The 19673-nt window shown below is 37.5% G+C and overlaps 1 protein-coding gene across 6 annotated transcripts in view; it reads left to right on the forward strand.

Moving 5' to 3' along the window:
• Positions 1–19673, forward strand: part of Nf1 (neurofibromin 1) — a 307973-nt gene that overhangs the window by 134014 nt on the left and 154286 nt on the right. For all 6 annotated transcript variants that reach the window (XR_002821949.1, XM_004635435.2, XM_023719976.1 and 3 more), the window contains 5 exons: positions 1760–1876; positions 2379–2560; positions 2677–2888; positions 8422–8583; positions 8721–8824. Coding sequence is in view for 5 of the 6 variants with exons in the window: in XM_004635435.2 (XP_004635492.1) it covers positions 1760–1876; positions 2379–2560; positions 2677–2888; positions 8422–8583; positions 8721–8824 (777 nt within the window). In the remaining variant the exon portion in view is untranslated. The remainder of the gene's footprint in view (positions 1–1759; positions 1877–2378; positions 2561–2676; positions 2889–8421; positions 8584–8720; positions 8825–19673) is intronic.

Genomic DNA, 19673 nt, shown 5'->3' on the forward strand with positions numbered 1-19673 from the left:
AGAGAGAGAGAGAGAGACAGAGAATGACTTTTAATTAATACCAGCTTTTATGTTAGGCACTAAAACTTTCATTATAGCTATCGTAAGTATATTTCCTGTGTAGTTTTGTAGGTGGTAAGCTTTTGTTGGTTGGGTGGTTGGGTGGTTGGTTGGTTGGTTGATTGGTTTGATTGTGGTACTGGGTATTAAACCCAGGCCCTTAGACATACTAATCAAGCACAGTGCCACTAAACTGTGTCACCAGCCCTTTTTATGTTTTTATTTTGAAATAGGGTCCCACATTGTTGCTCAGGCCGGCTTTAAATTTTCAGACCTGATCCTTTTGCCTTAGCATTCCAAGTAACGCGTAGCACCGTGATGAGCAAAGATGCTAGTCTTTATTACTACTTTTTTGTTTGTACTGGGGATCAAACTCAGGACCTTGTGCTTACCAGGCAGGTGCATGTGCTACTGAACTATTTCCCTGTCCCCATTACTATGTCCTTTTTAACTGAAAAACATAGCAAAAATAAATGTGAGAAAGTAATATTTGGGATTAATATGGTCAATTTAAGGATAGTTTGCAGTTACCGGGAAAGAAGGTGCATAAAGTCTCTTAGACTGTATTTTATGATTGGATAAAGGTATAAGTATTATTTAATCCCCATAAATAATAAGTATTATTATTTAAGACTCCATAATTTAGTATTAATTGTGAAGTCTTTCTCAGAAGTAATTGCTTTAATGATATATTTATAATTAATGGCATATCAAAAAATGAACAATGGGGCTGGCCAGATAGCTCAGCAGACTAAAGCGCCTGCTTTGGTAGAGGGCAGCAGCCCAGGTTTGATTCCCTGGTGTGCTGAGCTGATCCCTACCTCAGGGCACCCTGACACAACAATTGAGACAGGGCGTGGTGGAGCACACCTGTAATCCCAGCGCTTGGGAGGCTGAAAACAGGAGAATCACTACGAGTCCGATCTATATAGTGAGACCCTGTACACCTTATACATCCTGTCCTAAATTCATTTAAAAAAAAAAAAGAGCTGCATAATAAGCGTTTATATAAGATTTTTGGCCATGCCTACTTTGTATGTATTTTTTTATTTTTTATTTATTTATTTATTTTTTTGGTGGTACCAGGGATTGAACTCAGGACCTTGCACTTGCTGGGCAAGCACTTATCCCACTGAGCTATCTCCCCACCTGCCCCTATATGTACTTTTTAAAAAATGTATTTGATACAGGGGCTTACTATGCAGCTTGCACTCTGGTGATCCTCCTGTTTCCAGCCTCCCCAGCTGTGGGATTACAGTCATGGGCTACCACGCCCCATCTCAGGGGCCTCCTCAGTGGGCCTGAGGGTTGGGGCTGGCCCTGCATGTAGTGCCAGGGATCGAACCTTGGTCCCTCTGCTTGCCTAAGCAGATGCTTAGTCCGCTGAGCTGGCTTGCCAGCCCTTGATTTTATATGCTTTTGATTGATTGACTTGTTCTGGGGATCAAACCCAGGATTCAAGTGTGCTAAGCAGGCAGTCTGTTCCTGAGCTATACTCCCATAGTTTTAAGGTAATTATCATGCCAAGATTACTTTACAGAAAGTTACTATCATGTTCTTGATTTGAAATGATTTTTATATTCAGGGGTCTGTGTATTTCCTGAGATTGCTTAGGTTGTGCTAATAATTCATTTAATGAAATAGTGCTTAGAGTCTATGTAAGGGGCATGTTGAGTAGAAGAAACTGAAGATTCATAGTATCTAAATTATTTTTCTTTAGAGATTTGGACCAGGCAAGCATGGAAGCAGTAGTTTCACTTCTCGCTGGTCTTCCGCTGCAGCCCGAGGAAGGAGATGGTGTGGAACTGATGGAAGCCAAATCACAGTTATTTCTTAAGTAAATTTCAGCTTTCAAAAATGCAAAACAAAACAAAAATTACCCCCACAAACAAATGTAAATAGAACAGCTGATTATATTTAGAATTATAGTAGGTAGTACTACTATCTCATAAAATATGCCCACCTAATGAAGAAACAAGTCCAAGATGGGATCACAACGGCGTATTGTGGTTTTTTTAAAAAAAAGACGTAATCAGTGAAATTTTAGTTGTAATAAAACCCAGATTGCTTCATTAAGTCACTTAAAATGTCATTAACTAAACTGGTGGGTCACTAATTTTATATGCTAAAATTAAAAGTGATACCCTTACTAGGAAAAATTGCATCTTTTTCATGCTTATGTGATGTATACTGGGGTCCTCACTGAGTACCCCAAGACTGGAAAAAAGCAAGTACCTAGGGCCACTCCTGTGACGTGCATGTGGTTATTTCAGAATGTCTGGTGAGCTTTCTGGTTGTTGTGACCTTACTCCTTAATAGCCATTCTTTGTATTTCATAGGTACTTCACCTTATTCATGAACCTTTTGAATGATTGTAGTGAAGTTGAAGATGAAAATGCACAAACAGGTGGCAGGAAACGTGGCATGTCTAGAAGATTGGCATCTCTGAGGCACTGCACAGTCCTTGCAATGTCAAACTTACTGAATGCTAATGTGGACAGTGGCCTCATGCACTCTATAGGTGAGACTAAATGAGAAGTACTTGAAGCATGTAAAATCTAGAGAGTTGGCATGTAACACAAGGAGAAATAACTTAAGCAAGGCCGAGTTAGTAAATTTGCCTGTCTTTTCTACTAGGGTTAGGTTATCACAAGGATCTCCAGACAAGAGCTACATTCATGGAAGTGCTGACCAAAATCCTTCAACAAGGAACGGAGTTTGACACACTTGCAGAAACGGTGTTAGCAGATCGGTTTGAGAGACTTGTGGAGCTGGTCACGATGATGGGGGATCAGGGAGAACTTCCTATAGCTATGGCTCTGGCCAGTGTGGTCCCTTGTTCTCAGTGGGTAAGTGTATTAGGCAAGTAGGGAAGAGGAGTGCCTGCCCAGCACGTAACATATGCTTTCACGTCCTTGTTCAGTTAGTGTTTATTGGCTGGATTAGTAAGATTTAAGAGCTGGAAAAAACTTAGTGCATTGAGTTGAATGGTTTTCAGCTGTGGGGCAGTGGTTGGCACTCCTGGCACTTACAAATTTTTTTGTCTCACGGCACCCCAATGAAATGCACTGATTTGAAAAGAACTATAAGCCATTTGAGTTGGTGTTTCTGTACATTAGATAAGATCGTTAGACTGTACTTTTTTTTTTTTTTTTTTTTTCAGTGCCATGGGTCAAACTTGGGACCTTGCACTGGCCAGGCAGGTGCTTGTGCTACTGAGCTATCTCCCCTGCCCTGTAGTTGTTAGTAATGCTAGAACTGGAATCCATGATTTGTTGTGCCTGTTTACTGCCTCCAGTTTGCTATCCTTTATAAAGCCTTATACAATTGTATTTTTTAATTTAAAAACTATTTGCACTTGAAAGTATGCTATTGCTTGCTTTAAACACTGAAGATACATATGGCTGTTTGACTTCTCTTAAAATTTTTTCTAGGGCTGGGGAGATAGCTTGGTGATCTAAGCACCTGCCTGGCAAGCACAAGGACCTGGGTTCAATCCCCAGAACCCCAGGCATGCTTTGCCAGCTTCAAAAATTGGGCGTGGTGGCGCACACCTGTAATCCCAGTGCTAGGAAGGCTGAGATAGGAGAATCACTATAAGTCTGAGCTGCATAGTGAGACCCTGTACCAAATAAATAAATGATTAAAAGCCTTTTTTTTTCTCCTAAAATCATATCATTCTTAATATTTGCTAAAATTTTGAGAAGAATTTTTTTTCCTTCTCATGTTAAAAAGCCATTTGGTTTATAGTTTTTAAGTTGCCCTAGGGCAATGATTTTCTTTTCGTTGTTTCTTCTTCAGTGCTGAAGATTGATCCCAGGGCATCATGCATGCTGAACAAGTGCTTTACCACTGAGCTACATCTCTAGCCCAAGTTATTTGGTTTATATTCTACCAAAGATGACTTAGATAATAGTAAATTATGACTAATAAAGTAATCTCTAATTGCCCCTTGATTTGTTGCTCTTTTAAAAAGTCTGTAGGGAGTTGGGCGTGGTGATGCACACCTATAATCCCAGCACTCAGATGCTGAGGCAGGAGGATCTTTGTGAGGTAGAAACCAGCCTGGGCCACAGAGTGAGCTCAAGGCCAGCCTGAACTGCATAGTAAGACCCTGTTTTTTATTTTTTATATATATTTTTAAAAATTTTTAATTTTTAATTACATATTTTTACACACAAGGTTAGAAATCTAACCAATACAGCATTGTAGCAGGACAGTCCCACAATACCCTTTTTCCTGTCTCCTGCCTTCCTTCATAATCCCCTTCAATTTTAAACAAACATCTACCCAAGAGAGAAAACAGCAGCATCAGGCGTGTCATGACAAGCAGCACGTATTTATAAGACCAGAATGACAGGCACTCCAAGCATAACCTTACTATTGCACTTTGCCATCTTCAATGCAGTTGCTTAGTTCACAGGTATCAGCATATATATTTAGTCAGGGTGAGAATCCTGCCAATTAACTGCTAGCTTCAAAAACTTTCTGAAGATTCTCAGGATCATTGCCTTACCCATCTTGTACAAATAAATGTGTGGCTTTGCCCATAAGACCCTGTTTTGTTTTTTTTTTTAAAGTGTACAGTAATATTTCTCATACTTAAAGTTAAATTCAGATTGCAGGAGGGGGATAGTACTGGGAATTGACCCAGGGCTTTTCCATGGAGCTATATTCTTACCTGTTTTAATTTTTCATTTTGAGATAGGTTCTCACTAAGTTGCTGAGTTACCTAACTGGGTTTGAGCTTTCATCCTTCTCCCCCAGCCTCCCAGAGCACTGGGATTATGGGCATGGACTACCAGGCTACCATAATTCATATTCTTTATCTTGTCCTACAAAGCTGTACCTGATTTGGGTCCTGCCTCATCAACAACATTATGCCCTCAGATTTTCTTCTTGTTCATCCAATTTAAGCCACATTTTGTGTTCCTCAAATTTATCATAATTTTCTATATTAAAGCACCCTTGCTACTTTGATGCTGCTGTCTAAAATACTTCTCTAATTGGTTTGATTTCATTTGTCTTGTCTTTAGTAAGAGCATTTAACATGAGCATTTCTCTTAATGTATTGTACAATATAGTATTGCTAGCTATAAGCACGAAATAGTTCTATTGAAAGCATTCATCTTGAATAATAGAAATTTTATACCTCTAAATTAGTAATACTCCCAAATTATTGACAATTTTTTCATGTATGAAATAAACAATTTTATTAGATGAACTTCTTTGATACACTATTACACAAAGGAAAATACATGCAGTTACATTTTTAAAAACCACATTCTAATGCTACTTGAAGGCAACAGTGGTCAGAAAATAATGAATTGTAAATAAACATTGGAATTTAATGCAGAAAATAACCTGTGCAGAAAACGTTCAGGCTTCCATCTTCACTGAATCCTATGATGTGCTTCTTTGCTTTTTTTTTTTTTTTTTTTTTTTTTTTGTGCTGGGAATGGAACTCAGGACCTCATACTTGCCAGTCAGGCCCTGTGCTGCTGAGCTATACTCCCAGCTGATGTGCTTCTTTGTATTCCTCAGTGTTTTCTGGTCTTTCTCACTTTCTAGTATCTGCTAAAGATTGTATGTGGAACTGCAAACCTGGACTGGTAATCTGGGGGCTCATTAGCCAAGATTCTTGCAGTATTTTTCTTGTTTTCTTTTTTCTCCTCTCCTCTCCCTTCCCCTCCCCTTTTCTTTCTTTTTATGAGGCAGGGCCATGCCATATATTCTGGCCAGCCTTGAACTCAGTGGTCCAGGCTGGCCTCACAGTGATCCTCCTGCAAGGGTTGAGATTGCAGGTATGCGCTACTAGACTCAGCTAATTTTTTGGGTGTTTTAGATAGGATTTCACAATGTAATTTAGGCTGCCCTTGACCTCACTATGTAGCTCAGGTTGGACTCAGACTCCTGGTGATTCTCTTCCCTCAGCCTTCCAACGGCTGGGATTACAGATGTGTGCCCCCGTGCTTGACCCCTGCCTGCTATTTAATGGCATAGTTTTCACCATTCTTAACGTTCACTGTTTTCAATTCTTTTGAACTTTTTCAGTTCCCAACAACACAAAAAAGTCCCATAAGCTTTGATTCATTTTATTTGTTTACTGTAACTCTAATGAGTTTTGTATTGAACGATTTTTTTGTTTTAAACTGAGGGTTGAATTGAGAGCTTCATTCGCAATGGGCAAGTGCTTGGCTCTTAAATGACTTTATTATGAGAAAGAATTTTAGGCCAAATCTCTTATATCTAAAGTAGGACAAAATACAAAGTAACACTTTAATGATACTAAATTCATTTGCTTAAAGTTTTTAAAGTTTAGGGGTAGGGATTACAGTAGAAAAAGTATCTAGCAGAGTAATCTAAAAAGTTACTATTTTGTAACTAAGTCCTTAAAATTTTATTTCATAATGGAGGATGGCATTTTAGTATTTTGTCAAATTTATATTAAGTAACTATAGGAAACAGAACAGAATATTGGATTTTTTTTCTCCTTTAAGATAGGGTTTTGCTATGCAGTCCAGGCCAGTCTTAAATTCATAGATGTCCCCCTGCCTCAGCCTCCTGAGTGCTGAGATTATAGGCATGTGCTACCATTTTTTTTTTTTTTTTTTGCTTCTAGATTATTATATTATTGTTAGGATTATTGAGTATTTTCCTTTACTCATGTAACACATTGTATACCTAGGTTTATTTCAGGTTTAGAGGGCCATCATTCTGGCCTTTGTTAAGCCACTGTTTTATAGCTACTTTTCTCAACCTGTGGCTAAACAGTGATTTGCTATGAGATCAGTTTCTTGAGTATACCAAAAACTTTACTACAAAGAATTGTAAGTTTTTAAAATAATAAATGAAAGAAGCAAAGCAGTGTATTTAAATATCAAACATACTAGGAGAAAGCCTTCATGTGGAAAGTTTCCAGCTTAAGTTATATGGGATATTTATGGGGCCTCCACTTTGTGTTTTTCATTTTCACATTGTCTCAGGGCACTAAACACCAGCCTTGGCTTGCAAAACTATTTATATATTTACTAGATAGCTTGAATTTTCAAAGTGTACAACACTATTGCACACACACTTTCTCTCTCTATATATATATATATGAGAGCAACATATATAGCCTGTGTTGAAATGTAGTTATGCATAAAAAGAAAAATGAAAATAAAGCATAACTAAAGTGTTAACTCTATGACATTTAACGCATCTCAAACATGTATGTATTTTTTCTATGCTAATATGATGTTTTACGTGTGTGTCTTAGTTACTCTTCATTGCTGGGACAAATAACCGACACTCAAAATGAAGGAAAGAAAGGTTCATTTAGCTCACAGTTACTGGAGGTTTCAGGCCATACTCAGCTGGCTCCAAAGCAGCCTGGCACAAGGCAAAGAGCAACCTTTCCTTGTGGCTGCAAAGAACAAGAGTGCAAAAGGAGGAGGAGCAGCAGCTAGCTTCTCTTTCCTCCTGACACTGAAATGCAAATTACCTGCCCCAGGGCAGGTGCAGCATCCACACCCACAGTAATCAGTCACAGACTCCAGAAGCTGCCCCAAGACTGCATGAGGCTTGGGGGGGGGGGGGGGTTTTACACAAACCACAGCAGTATGACTACATCAAAATTAACATGAAAATATCAAGTTATAAAATATTTTAAAAATGGGAATTTCGGCACTCATTCCCATCTTGTTAACTTTGTAAGTCTGGCAGTTCTCTTAGTTCAGAGTGCCATGGCAAGATCCTTTTGGTTTTTTTTTTTTTTTCTTTTGTCTTTCTGAGATAGGGTCTTGATACGTAGTTCAAGCTGGCCTAGAACTCACTATGTACTTCTGGTTGGCCTTGAACTTACTGTGATTCTCCTGCTTCAACCTGCTGAGATTATAGGCATGTACCTCATGCCCAGCGTTTTTGTTCTTGATTTTGTCAAAAACCTCACAGTTTTTCTATTTTTGTTGTTTTTTCTTTGTCTAGTCCATATTTACTCTCTTCCCCTGATGGTATGGAGAGTGTAGAATACTTCTGATCAACAAAGTCTCATTTCCCCAGTGATTTTTAAGAAAATAATCCAGTTCTTTTTTTTTTTTTTTTTTTTTTTTTTGTAATATAATTTGAGCTGAATCCCTGAAGGTATTTTTTTTTTCTTCCTGATAATGCCTGTATCTCTGTTATACTTTCACCAGTTAATACTTAGAATTGACAGCTACTGTATACTTACATAGACACCTTCATAGACACTTTATAAAAGAAATAAGTTCCATTGAAAATATTAATCAGTCACCATTTGCCCCAGCTTAGCAGTTTGTTGTCAGCTTTCTTTCCCTTTTGTCAAGAACTAACTTACACTTCAAAATTATTGACACTAATAAAATTTGGCTTTATTCTTAGGATGAACTAGCTCGAGTTCTGGTTACTCTGTTCGATTCTCGGCATTTACTGTACCAGCTACTCTGGAACATGTTTTCTAAGGAAGTAGAATTGGCAGACTCCATGCAGACTCTTTTTAGAGGCAACAGCTTGGCGAGTAAAATAATGACGTTCTGTTTCAAGGTTTGTATTATTCCTGTGTGCGTGTGTGGTGGAGATTGTCAACCAGTAATTAATGTACAGAACATGGAGAGCAGGTTAGACTTTTACATACAAGATGTATGAAATTGGCATAAGTCCTCATTGTGCATCTGTTTTAGGTCTATGGTGCTACCTACCTACAAAAACTCCTGGATCCTCTATTACGAATTGTTATCACATCCTCTGACTGGCAGCACGTTAGCTTTGAAGTGGATCCCACCAGGTTTGTCTTCTTCTGTATGCAGCTGCTCTGTTTCTTCACTATCACTGCATGAAGCAAAGCCTTTGTGATTGTCTCCTTTGATCCTTAGAATTGGTTTTCAATTATAAAATCTATAAGGAAGTACATTTTCCTTTACAAATATAAAAATGAAATATTACAGATATAATTAAGAATATCTTTAGCTACAACCTTCAGGGACTGTTACTGGTTTATTCTATTCTTAGATTTTTTTCCCACACATTTGAATATGCATATACATAATTATAGAAAATGTATAATGTGAATGCTCAGTATAAAGGGTAATATATACATGGTGTTTAACTCAGTATTTAAAAACTTAGTGTGTGTCAGGTATATTGCAGTATGCTCTAATCCCAGCACGTGCGAGGCCAAGGCAGGATGTTTGAAATGAATCTGAGGCCAGACTAAGCTACATAGTTCAAGGCCAGGCTGAACTGCATTATGAGACCCTGTCTCAGAAAACAAACAACCCCAAAACTTTGTGTCTTCGATCTTTTTATGGCTGTATATAAAAAGACTTATTCTTTTATGTTGCATGGTATTTCATAGTTTGGCTATGTTATAATTTATTTAGTCAATACTACTAACATGTTTTACTGTAACTTTCTGTTATTTTCCAGCGTTGTCTTCTCATTTTCAAGCTGGTTGCTATAGAAATTATTTTTTGAAGCATAAATCATTTTGTCACTTTTTTAGAAACCATCAGTTCTCCTGATGGCAAGATAAAGCACAGACTTGTTTACTTTATAGTTTAGCTATAATCCAGTCAACTTATCACTCCTATGTATGCTTTTTAAGCTCTAAGGAAATATGCATGTTACATTTGGTGGTTTTTTTTCTTTTTTTTTTTTTTTTTTTTTGGTTGTTGTTTTTAAATGCATTTGGTACAGGGTCTCACTACACAGCTGAAACCCATAGTGATCCTCCTGTTTCATCTGGTCTCAGTGGCCAGCTCAATGTGTCCAGGGGATGGGCCGGGGCGCCATGTGGTGCTGGGGGATCCAATCCTGGTTCCTGCACTTGCCTAAGCAGGCACTTAGTCCGCTGAGCTATCTCACCAGCCCCTTGAGCTATCTCATTGGCCCTTATGTATTTTTAAAGTGGGTTAGCACATTGAGTTCTTTGGGTTTGGAGATGCCTCATCTCTGTCTAGGTTTAAAAGCTAGAAAGCAACAGACAAATGAAGGAGCTTTTATAGAATTGAGTATCAAAGAATATTTGACATGCTACCTGGCATTTGACTAACATTTTATAAATACTTGTTGAATGAGTGAATTTTAACTGATTATTTTATGCTTGCTTTTTCTAAGCCACATATTAACATTCTCTTTTATCTGTAAGTCAGGATCATACTAAATGGTTAAGGTTAATTTTTGCTTCAAGTCCAGAGATTCTTAATGATTGTTCCTCCTAAATAATTATTATTTAGTTTTGTATCAGTTGGTAGTTTTGACTTTGCCTTTGCTCAGATTTTATCTGTAATATTTAATCAGAACTCTAGTACTAAATAATCCAGTTTTTAAAATAGTTTAAAACTTAAAGCAGTATTCTTTTAAAGCCATCTTGTATTGTGTTACCATTAAGTAATTTCACTTTGTTTTTTTTTTTTTTTTTTAATTTCACTTTTTTTGGACAGGTTCTTTTGCTTATATTTTGGGGGGTAGTTATCCAGTGTATGTTATTGTTCACTATAGTCAGCAATGTAGTAGATCTCAAGAATTACTCATTCATCCTCACTGTAACTTTATACCTTTTGGCCAGGAATTTTTCATTCCTTTCTTTCGCCTCTATCTCCTCGCCCCTAGGAACCATTATTCTATTCTCTGCATCCATAGGTTTTTCTTTTTAATACTGTCTATATAAAATGAGATCATACAGTATTTATCATTTTTTTATGTGTTTGTTTTGGAGATAAGTAGTCCAGGATGGCCTCAGACTTGCTTTGTATCCTAAGCTTGGTCTCATAGTCAGATATCATTATTTTTCTGCCCCAGCCTCCTAATTACTGAAATTACAAGTGTGTGACACCATGCATAGTTAAGTATTTGTCATCCTGTGCCTGGACTGTTTAACTTAACGAACTCCAGGTTCATTCATAATGTCACAAATTATATGCTTTTCTTCTTTTTAAGTCTGAGTTAATACTCTCATTGTGTGCTTAAACACTAACATATATCACATTTCCCTTTTCCATTTGTTCATCAGTGGTTTTAGCTATTGTGCAGACTCCAGCAATGAGCACAGGTGTGCAGGCATCTTTTTGACATATTTGATTTAATTTTTTATGGATGAATACACAAAAGTGGGATTGCTGGAACATATGTTGATTCTAATTTTAATTTTTGGTGGGCTCTCCACAGTGTTCTTTGCAACAGTTGTACTAATTTACATGCCTACCCACAGTGAGCAGTGCTTTCCTGTTGTCCATGTTTTTGTCAGCATTTTTGTCTTTTTGTTAATAGCCATTCTAACAGATACAAGGTAATAAATTTGTTGGTGATTTGTGTGTTTTCTTTTAAGAAATACCTATTCAGGGGCCAAGGAGATAGCACCGTAGAATAAGTGCAAGGTCCTGAGTTCAATCCCTGGTACCGCCAAAAAAAAGAAAAAAAAAGAAATACCTATTCAGATCCTTTGTCCAGTTTTTAGTTATTTTATTTCTTGCTGTTGAGTTTTGTTTACATATTTTAGATATTAACTCTTTAGTAGATATATGGTTTCGGCATATTTTCTCCCATTCCATAGACTGTCTTTCAATTTTGTTGTTTCTTTTACTGTTCAGAAACAGTTTGATGAAGTCATAGTTGACCAGTGTCACAGATTTTTAAAAAAAAATTTTGTCTTATTTTTTGTCTTTTGTCTTATGTTTTATAGTTTCAGGTCCTGTTTATGGAAGTTTCTTTCTTTTCTTTTTTTTTTTTTTTTTGGTACCATGGATTGAACTCAGGACCCTGCACTTGCCAGGCAAGTGCTTATTCTACTGAGCTATCTCCCCAGCCCGCAGGTCATATTTAAATCTTTAATTTATTTTGAGTTTGATTTTTGTATAGGGTGTGTGACAAGTTTCATTTATTTCCCTATGTGAGTATCCTATTTTCTCAACCCCATTATTGAAGAGACTATCCTTTCCCCATTGTATATTTTTAGCACCTTTGTTGGAAGATCAACTACTATAAATGCACAGATTTCTGAGCTCTCCATTCTGTTCCATTGTTCCCTTGGTATATATATTTCTGGGCCAGGAGAGGGCTCAGTGGAATAAGCGCTTCCCTGGCAAGCACAAGGGCCTGAGTTCAATCCCCAGTTATGCCAAAAAAAAAAAAGTATATATATATATATTTCTTTATGCCATTACAATGTTGTTTTTATTGTGGCATATTCTGAAATCAGGGAGCATGATATCCACAATGTTTTTGTTTTTATTTCCTTCAAGATTGCTTTATTTGAAAGCCAAAGGTCTGTTCCATACAAACTTTAGGATTTTTTTCTTCTGTTTATGTGAAAAATGTTATTGGATGCTTTGATTATCATTGAAATTTTGGTAGGTATTATACAGAATCTTTAGATTACTTGATATGAATGTTAATGTTCCATGGTTTTGAATATCTAGGTCTTCACATCCTTGGTTAAGTTTTATTCTTAAGTTTGCTTATTTCTTAAAATTACATTGTTGTCCTGATTCATTTTATGAATATGTAGTTTGGTGTTAGTGAATAATGACTTTTATATATTGATTTTTATGTCCTGTAGGTTTACTTAATTTATTAAGTAACTTAATTTTCTAAAGGTTAAAAAATCACTTAGAGAATTAACTGCCTAAAAGATGTCTACCATATTAAGTGCTATAGGTGCAAATAAAAGAACTAAATGGCAAACTAATATACTCAGATTGCCTAAAGTTAGAGTGAGCCCATTCTGACATGTAAAGAATTTGAAAGAATTTACAGCAACAAAGACTCCTTTGGTGCGGCATGTGGTGCCAGGAATCGAACCATGGTCCCTGCACTTGCCTAAGCAGGTGCTTTAGGCTGCTGAGCTATCTTGCCAGACCTCAGCAACTTTTTTTTTTTTTTTAAGATCTATCAAAGGGTTGAGATCACAGATCAGACTACTATCACAAAATCTTGAGAAACAGGTGAATATGGAATGTCATAGTTTACCAGAACAGGAAGCTGTTTGGATAGGAATACTTAAGACCATAATCAATAAATTGCTGAGAGCTGAGTGTGGACTAGCTTGAGGGTTAAAACTCTCCTGGGAGGGCAGGCCCAGAGGATCCCACACCTCTGTGAGTTTTACTTCTAGAAGATTTGATTCTCAAAATGAAAATGGGAGAAAAATTCTCTGTGCTTTGAGCAGGGGAAAAGGAAAAGTAATCATTAAAAAAAAAATATGCCCAGAGGGCTTTATTATACTTAACAAAGGTTTGGCAAATCTGACTTGGAGAATGGGTAGTTGGCCAATAGCCGTCTCTGCAACCCCTCCCCCCCCATGGGGCTATCTAGCTCACATAAGGAAAAAGAAAAGAAAAAACAAGCTAAGAAACCCTTCTTAAAGCCACAGATCAGGAACTTGGGACCAGTAAAACAAGAGAAATGAAACCAGTATTTAGGAAAAAATTAAATTAATGAAGTGAGGTATGACTATAGAGTAGAAATTGAAAGAAAAACAGAAAAGTTGGTTATTTGAAAATCAAACTGAAGAAAAATGTTTTGTACACACAAACATTTCATGACTGAACACAAAGCTTCATTTTAAAATACATTTAGTGGGGCTGGTGAGATGGCTCAGTGGTCTAAAGCACCTACTTAGAACAAGCTTAGAAAAGCACATGGACCGCGGTTCAATCCCCCAGCACCACATGCCAGCCAGCCCCGCCCCCAGGCAGGCTGAGCTGGCCACACACAAACACACACATACACACACAAATAAATTAAAAAAATAAATAAAATAAATAAATAAAATACATTTAGTGGACTGACCAACAAGTAACCACTGGCACATGGGAAGCAAGAAAGCGCTGTGGCTAGAGGCAGTGTTGGAAGGATGCCTGAAATAGACAGCCCTGGTACTGAGAAAATTCCTGAACCTTGTTGAGGAACTGTTATTCCACTCGTCCCCCTATAACTCCCAGATCATCCTAATCTAAGGTTTAAATTACTTCTGTCTCTTATAACCAGACTCTTTTCAGTTATCTACATAGCCTAAGACCATTTTCTTCTTATGGCTTCCCAGTACTCTCCAACCATGATTAATATTATGTCTGTCCCTGCTTTGCAGTTTTGTCTTTTTTTTTTAGGTGCAGTTTTGGGAATTGAACCTAGGACCTCATTTATGCAAAGCAAGTGCTCTCTCTGCTCCAGAGCTACACTCCCACTCTTTTTAATCTTTTTTATGTTTCAGCCAGGGAGATAGCTCAGTGGCGTAAGTGCCTGCCTGGCAAGTACAGGGTCCTGAGTTCAATCCCTGGTACCAAAAATAAAATAAACAAATTTTTAATTTTTAAATTTTAAGACGTGGTCCTGCAAAGTTGCCCGTGGTGGCCTTAAACTTTTGGCCTGCCTCAACTGCCTGAGTAGGTCGATTACAGGTATGTACCACCATACCTGGCAAGCTATTTTCTTTTCTGTTAGTAATGATAGCAACATTTTTCTTCTTACACTCAGCATTCACACTCAAACTCACTTGGCCATGTGCCATTCTCCAGATCTGCTACCCACAAGTCCATAATTTTCCAGTAGTGACCAGTTGGCTGTGCTATGATTTAATTCAACTTTGACATATAGTATCTACTTGGAGATAGCATCAGATCCTACAGGTTTTTGTTTGTTTGTCTTGAGATGAGATTCAGGCTGGCCTTGAATTTACTTTGTAGCCTACACTGGCCTCAAATTCACAGCAATCCTGCCTCAGACTCCCAAATGCTGGGATTACAGGTGTGTGCACCCCACCTAGCAGATCCAACAGATTTAAAGACTCAGACACATAACATTGCCAGCACTACAAATAATGGTCACAAGCCCAGAGTTGTAACTTTTACTTTAGACCAAAAGATTATAAGTTGGCATAGTCATAATGCCCTTTGCTGGTTGGGTTAATTTGCTAGAATGGCTTACAGAACTCTCAAATAGTATAGTACTTTCCATACATTTGCCTCCTTACTCTAAAAGATATTACAAAGATTACAAACAGCCAGATGGATATGTGATATTTTTATATAGTGAAGTATTACTCAGCTATAAAAAAGATAAACTCGAGGCTTTGATAGGTAAATGGATGCAATTAGAGACCGTACTCATAAGTGAAATAAATCAGATGCACATGTGTAAACATTGTGTTGTCTCCCTAAGTGTGAGAACCTGAAAGAGTAAATAAAATCCAAAATTTACCACAGACACTGTGAAAAGGAGAGAAACTGCTCAAAGGGAAGGAACAACTGGGAGGAGGGAAAGGAGAGGAGAAAAAAGGGAAAAAAAAATTGTATATACATAGGATAGCTGGGACAATTATACAGCTGATTTCTACTGGTCTATTGAAAGGAACAGTTAATGCTTAAATTTTTTAAAACAACAGTGAAATGTATACCATGTTTTGTTGGGAACTTGGTTGGTTGGTTGATTGTGTGCTGCTAGGGATCAAACCTAAAGTTCACACATGATAGGCAGGCATTCTACCGCTAGACCTCTAGCCCTGCATACTCTGATGTACTATTTTATTTATTTATTTTTGAGGTACCAGGGATTGAACTCAGGACCTTGCGCTTGCCACGCAAGTACTTATTCTACTGAGCTATCTCCCTGGCCCTGATTTCCTATTTATTATTATTATTATTATTATTATTATTATTATTCATTGTGGAACTGGGGATTGAACTTAGGCCCTTGCACTTGCCAGGGACGCACTTATTCTACTGAGCCATCTCCCTGGCCCCTGATTTCCTATTTTATTTTATTTTTTATTTTTTAAAATTTATTTATTTATATGTGTGTGTGCGTGTGTGTGTGGCCAGCTCAGCCCACTGGGGGGCGGGGCTGGCTGGCATGTGGTGCTGGGGGATCGAACCGCGGTCCCTGTGCTTTGCTAAGCTTGTTCTAAGTAGGTGCTTTAGACCACTGAGCCATCTCACCAACCCCTGATTTCCTATTTTAAAACATTAAATTTTTTTTCACTTTTACAGACACCACTATAATGAATATTCTTCCATGTTATGCCAGAGTTTGTTTTTTTTTTTTTTTTTTTTTAGTACAGGGTCTCACTATGTAGATTGGACTCCTAGTGACCCTCCTGTTTTCAGCCTCCCAAGCACTGTGATTATAGGCATGCACCACTATACCCAGTCTCAATCACAATCTCAGTGTGCCCTGGGGGCAGGGCTGGTACAGCACACTGGGGATTAAACCGTGGCCCCTGCATCTGCCTAAGCAGGTGCTTTAATCTGCTGAGCTGTCTGGCTGGCCCTATGCCAGAGTTTCTCTGTGGCAACTAACTAAAAATGAGTAATTGGGCATATGAAAATGTAATATATTATGTATTAATAATTCTACATTGGGCTGGGGAGATAGCTCAGTCGACTTAAGTGCCTGCCTGGCAAGTACAAGGACCTGAGTGCGCCAGCCACTGGAGATTCTGTACCAAATATATGAATAAATAATAATTCTACAACTAGCATTATGTAAGAATTTTTATTCTACAACATTCTCACAGTGTACAGGTTGCATATCTTTCATATGACATGCTTTGCACCTGAAGTGGTTTGGTTTATTTCTAATTTTGGAGTATTTCCATATATTGTACCAGTTAGGCATTTCTAACCCAGAAATCTGTAATGTTCCCAAATACGAAGTTTTGAGGAACATGATGATCACAACATTTCAGATTCTGAAGCATTTCAAATGTTGAGATTAGGGACGTTCACCTGTGCCAGTCTAGTAGGTAGGAAAGGCTGTCTCGTATTTTTAGCCTTTGTGTCTATGAATTCTAATAAGGTTAGATATCCTCTCATACTTTCAGGCCACTCAGGTTTCCCTATACAGAAATGCTTTTCATATCCAGTCTGACTTATTTAAATATTAGTTGTCCCTCCCAATGGGACCAAAAACCCAGGATGCCTAAAATTGATAGATTTTCCCTCTTATTTATGTTTTGCCTTGTGCTCCTCTCATAATGTTGATGAGGCCATCATTGCCTTAATTACATCATCCAAACTCTGGTATCATTTATTCCTGTTTCATTATCCACAGGCAAACCCTGTTGCTGATTCTTATCTGTATGAGTTTAAAAGACTTGTTGTGATTCAGGCCATAGATGTTAAAGGCAGAATACTCAACTCTGAGCCTTAGTTTTTCTCATCAGGAAGACATAAATAATAACGTTTACTTTATGGTTTTAAATCTTACACAATGGTTACCAAACCTACAAACTCTCAAAACATTTTCCTTATAAAACTACCTGAATATGTATCTGTTATGTCTCGTTACTAAGCTAAACTAAGTTTCTTGAAGGAAGTGTTCATCTTGTCGTCTTGAAGATTAGCACCAGTGTGTGGGATAGAAGACTTGCTGCAGGTCCTAAGGTCTGGGCTTTGCAGGTGAGTGGCCTCTGTGGTTATCTACAAGTTGACTTCAGAGCCAATGATGTTAGGATTAGTACATTAGTGGAAAAGAAATACAGAAACAGATACTTGAGGACAAGGAGTAGTGTTTTGGCTAAGACTGATGGGCCATAAACCCTATAATAATAAGTGGCAAAAATTCGTTCTGAGATGTGGTAAGTTCTCATAGGCCTCTATTTCCTGAGATATAACAATACTGAAATCAAGCAAGCCAATAATCCTACAGTGGCCTCTTAAATGTTTGAATGAGAAGTGATGCTACTCCTTTTAAATCAAAAGCTCCAAGTGATTAAGCTTTGTCAGAAAGATTTATCTGGCTGAAATGGACTGGAAGCTAGCTCTCTTGGGCCAATTAACCAGATTGTCAGTACAAAGAAAATTAAACATTCTATTCCAGTGAACATATGAAGAGTGAGAAAAAATAAAAATAAAGCCATGATACGGAGAAAGTGTGAGTGGTCTGAACAGAAGATAAAATCCAAACATTTTCTTAAGCCAAAGACTACTCCACAGAAAGTCCTATATTCTCTTTAATTCTATAAAGGCTCAAAGCTTTTATAGAATTTTGAAAGAAAGTTGCATAAGCAAAACCTAAAAGCAGCCAGGTGTGGTGGTACACTCAGGAGGCTGAAGCAGGACTACTGTGAGGTGGAAGACAGCCTGGATTATATGAGTTCAAGGCCAGCCTAAGTACACAGTAAGACTCTGTTTCAAAAAAAATCAAGTCCGAAGGTACTAGTTCATGAGGTTTAAGAGAAGAAGCCATGTCTAATATTAAAATGCAAGGTGAGGCAGTACATGTTAATACAGCACCTGCAGCAAGTTACCCAGAAGACCTTGTTTAAATAACTGATGAAAGTGGCTGTATAAAACAGTGTTCTCTCATACTCCTAACATACCCCATGCTCATTTACTGTTCCTGGGGTCCTCAAGATGTATACTGAAATCTACTGTATGATCTGTTTATACTTGGAACAAGAAAGTTTGACAGTATATGTGTTTACAACATGGTTTACTGAATATTTTAAGCCTACTGTTGAGACTCCCACTGCTCAGAAAAAAGATTCCTTTCAAAATATTAACTGCTAAAAAAAAGCCGGGGAGATGGCTCAGTGGAATAAGCGCTTCCCTGGCAAGCGCAAATGCCTGAGTTGAATCCCCAGTTCTGAAAAAAAAAAAAAAAAAATGTATATATATATATATATATATATATATATATGAACTGCTCACTGATAATACACCTGCTTACCTAAGAGCTCTGATAGAGATGTTCAGTAACAACAACATTTTCTTTTCTTTTTTTTGATTTGCAGTTCGTTTTTAAAATTAATTTTATTGAAAAACAAATAGCAATGAGACAGTTTCAAAACTGATTAGTTAGGACAGTTTCAATAATTAATACATTGTATATTGTTGTCTTCGTAGTGGTTATTCGTAGTACAAGATGTAGACATGATATCCTTTCCAAACACTATTAGTACAAATCTTTCTTCTCATTGAATTAAGAGAAAGTAGCTGTATATCTATCCTAGTTTGTATATACAGATACAAAATGGTTCTTCACTTGTAGCCCCTTTTTTTTTTGTTTAGTTTTGTCAGAGATGGGTATTCTATTGCCATTTAAATATTGTAGGTGCATGAATTCAGCAAAATAATCCAATATAGCCCAGTAGTCCACAATAGTGGGTTATCCATAGGACTGGCAATGTCAGAAGAACAACATTTGCTTGCATGCTAGCTAAAAATATTCCTTCTTCAGTTCTTTGATCAAGGAGTACTTTTGACTTTCAAGGTTTGTTTGTTTTGTTCTTTTGGAGCAGGGTTTTACTATGTACTTCAGGCTGGCCTTGAACTCACAATGTTTTTCCTGCCTCAGCTTCCCAAGTGCTGGGATTACAGACATGCAGCAACACACTCAGCTTAGGTTTTAATATTTAAGAAATATACCATACTTTGTAAGGCAATAAACTCCCATAGGTTGTGATTCCTCTTAGATCTAAGTGAACTGAAACCTAGAAAGAATAAACTATGAACATTTATGATTAATGGGGGGGAGGTCCATATATCAACAATAGGAAATTGGGAAGAGGTGACTCTCTTCCTAATGAATGACTTTGTTGGGTTCCAGATTTCAGTGGAAGTAGTACTGATGATGTGGTAGAAATAGCAAGAAAGTCGGGGCTGGTGAGATGGCTCAGTGGTCTAAAGCACCTACTT

Source organism: Octodon degus, unplaced genomic scaffold (assembly GCF_000260255.1).
Source record: "Octodon degus isolate 3935 unplaced genomic scaffold, OctDeg1.0 scaffold00072, whole genome shotgun sequence".
Classification (NCBI taxonomy): Eukaryota; Metazoa; Chordata; class Mammalia; order Rodentia; family Octodontidae; genus Octodon; species Octodon degus.